This window comes from Medicago sativa, chromosome 5 (genome assembly GCF_051527215.1).
Source record: "Medicago sativa cultivar Bolivia chromosome 5, Bolivia_mono, whole genome shotgun sequence".
NCBI classification, from domain to species: domain Eukaryota; kingdom Viridiplantae; phylum Streptophyta; class Magnoliopsida; order Fabales; family Fabaceae; genus Medicago; species Medicago sativa.
Window position 1 is genome coordinate 28303179 of NC_140753.1, and position 3268 is coordinate 28306446.

Sequence of the window (3268 nt, forward strand, 5' to 3'; positions counted from 1 at the left end):
AAGGTTTTTTCACTCTTTCATCACTGTCCTATATTCAACCCTTATTTACCATTAGTACTATTTAGAGGGGTAGGGGCACCAGTGGCAGCAGAGAGTGAACTTTTAAATGCTGACTGACCCCATGACATCTTGACATGTATGTATAATCTTATTTCAATGCTGTTATTATAAAATAATTTTTGTCTTACTCATGAAATTCAGCATTTTATTTTTGAGTGGTGATAGATTCACCACCATAATTGGCACACACCTCTCTTTTATATGAGGTGAAATTGTTAAAATGATATGTCAAATAAGGTGTGAAAAAAATGTGTCAACTTAATATTCTTATTTATTTTATGCTCCAATAAACGTTATACGTATAAATTTATTATATTATATATTAATGTTTTATTAAATAATTTATGTAAAAATATACTAATATATTGGTTGAGAAATTAAAAATGTGGGTTGAGTCTCAAACGATCGCTACCTTTGAATCATTGATTTGTAGAGGAATACTAGCAACATAATATTTTAATATACATTTTTCAACACACTCTTTGATTAATTAAAATTCACATGAGTTTCACCAATTTATGTAGGTCTTATATAAATTTGATAAGTCACATGTGAATTGTAACCAATCAAAAAGAGGGTGTTGAAAAGTGTATATTACTAGCATTTATCTTAATTTGTGATAACTTTGTTGCTATCTCAACTAATCATTGTTTTTCATGTAAATAATTTAATTTATCATTTACTTATCTTTTAAATACATTAAAGCCAACAAACAACTTATATTTTAAGTACATTAAAGGCAACAAACAATAAAGAGAGAGAGAGTTCAATTCTAGAAGGCTTACTAAAGTCAAAAAGTTTCACAACTCATAAAAGCGTGTTATGGACGCTCTCTTTTTATCACACTCTATCATTGACTTATTTATTATACGAAATCCATGTGAATCCTACATCTGTGAGATGGATTCCATATAAAATGGTGATACCTATAAGAATTTCATCCAATAAAAGAATGTTTCAAGAATTTCTCACATAAGTATTTAAATGTTATTCACAAATCACAAATAAGGATGTTGTTAAAGAGTCTCACAAAAGTTGAGAGATGAACTAAATAAGTGTTTATAAGTGGAGCAATATTCACATAACCCAATTTTGTATTGTTGTGTTAGACTCAACCATAATTTTTAAAAAATCTCATATCAGCTGCCAAATTTTTAACTTAGTAAGAACGATTTTTCATCAACAGCAAAATTCAAACTTAAGTTATAGAGATCTAATATGGATTATTACCTACAAGCAAGACCGGCCCTGACCAAGTGCAACACGGGCCTTGGCACTGGGCCTCACCTTTAAGGGGCCTCTAAATTTGGAAGAAAAAAGAAAATTGCTTTTCTGACATAGAAAACTTCACAATGACACAAGTAAATGACATAATTGCCCCCAGCGGCAGTTAACAGCCGCTCAATAATACGCCGGCAGTTAACAACTGCTGGAAGCTAGCGGCAGTTAACTGCCACTCACACCAGTTAACAGAACCAGTGCAGTCTGCACTGGTTTTCCCAGAAAATTTGTCCTGTTTTACCTATAATTTCAAACGGCAATTTCGGAGGAAATCAAAACGAAACAACAACATCCAGCAATCATAAACATCAACATTTTATAGTTTATCAATTATTCGGTAACATTACACAAAACCGATAATGCGTTAACGTTTCACAATTGTTTGAAATTCGTCAAATTTTCCACATTATGCAAAACATTACACGTAATGTACACTAATTACTAATAAATGAGAAACTCAAATATATTGATATACATATAAATAGTTAAAGGTTATTACATATCACCCAAAAAATTGGTCATTACATTATATATCCAAAAAAATACGTCGGCGCGTATCAACCAAAAAATGGATTAACACCGACCAAAATGTGTCACATTTCATCTAATAAAAGCAAATCATCTAAATGTTTCAGAACATCTTCAAATTCAGTGTTTGCTTTAACCGGAGTGTCATCAAACATAATTGGATTGTCTTGATTTGTTGGCTTTTTTGGTGGAACCGGTCTCTCTTTGAGCTCAATGACCATGAGTGTTCGAAAACGATCGTGTTGATCCAAGAATTTATCCTCCCATGTTGCCGTCTCTTCGCTCCTGTGATTTCTCCACTCCGTGGATGCTGGAGGTAGTGGGCAACCATCTTTTAACGAAAGAAGGACAAAATGATTTGGGATTAGACCAAGGCAAACCATGTTGCTTTTCGGGTTAACCGGAGGCCGACCTCTCAGTGGGAAAAAAGTCTCGGAGATGTAGTCTAAGTAGGTAGTCATCTCTAACACCGGCCTATTGTAACATGATGCAACCATGTGTCCCATATCCAACAATGTCAACCATTTGTCGGGAGGTGCAAAACTACTAGCATTTTTTGGAGGATACAATCCATCCAAGATGTAGTTGTAGCGGGTCTCGTTCGCATATATCTCGATGTGTGGAAACTTCGTGACAACGAAGTGGACACGGCTCAATTCTTTTCAACCCGAAACTAAAATTAATTATAACATGTCCTATATATATATATATATATATATATATATATATATATATATATATAGAAAATTTAACTTTTTGACTAAATTCAACCATTAGATGTTCCTGTGAGTTTAACTCAGTTGATAAGGACAATGAATAACATAATATATGCAACGTCCGGGGTTCGAATCCCGGACACCAAAAAAAAAAATTCAACCATTAGATTGTAATTTCAATTTAATTGTAAAATCTCTCCAAGAAATTCCACAAAAAGAAAATGCAATTAATGGTAAATTTCACAGTAAAAAAACGCATTGCAATGGCGGTATTAAACCGCAGCAAACTGTATAGTAGTAGTCACGAAATTATTTTGCTAGCTTCCTTCTTCAAATCTAAGACCAAGACTTTTAAGGAAGTACAGATATCTTGAATAATGTTTTTTTTTTCCTTAAGAGATATCTTGAATAATGATGTCGAGTTGATAATAAAATATTCTAACATTAAAAATCTTTCAAAAAAACAATATTAACATTAAAAAACGTGTGTCCCCTAGAGAGTGTTTCGCAAAGTACCTCTCCCAAATTGATACTGTTTTTATGGCTCCACAATGAGAGTACTTGTTAGGTATTGAGTCTTATAGAGCAAGATCATTCCATAATAGATGGTCTTAGAATCTCACTATAAAAAAAATCTATTATTGTGAACTTAAATGGATCTCATATACATATTTATTTATAAT

The 3268-nt window shown here is 32.4% G+C and overlaps 1 protein-coding gene across 1 annotated transcript; it reads right to left on the reverse strand.

The window, feature by feature from the left end:
* Window positions 1-1934: 1934 nt before the first annotated feature.
* LOC146921542 (uncharacterized) lies at window positions 1935-2330 on the reverse strand. Its single transcript, XM_085711326.1, has one exon. It carries the CDS (start codon window positions 2328-2330, stop codon window positions 1935-1937), a length of 396 nt encoding a protein of 131 aa, XP_085567452.1.
* Between the last annotated feature and the right edge of the window lie 938 nt (window positions 2331-3268).

Coding starts and splice junctions, on each gene's coding strand:
- LOC146921542 (XM_085711326.1), bottom strand. CDS start 2,330: ATGACTACCTACTTAGACTACATCTCCGAGACTTTTTTCCCACTGAGA.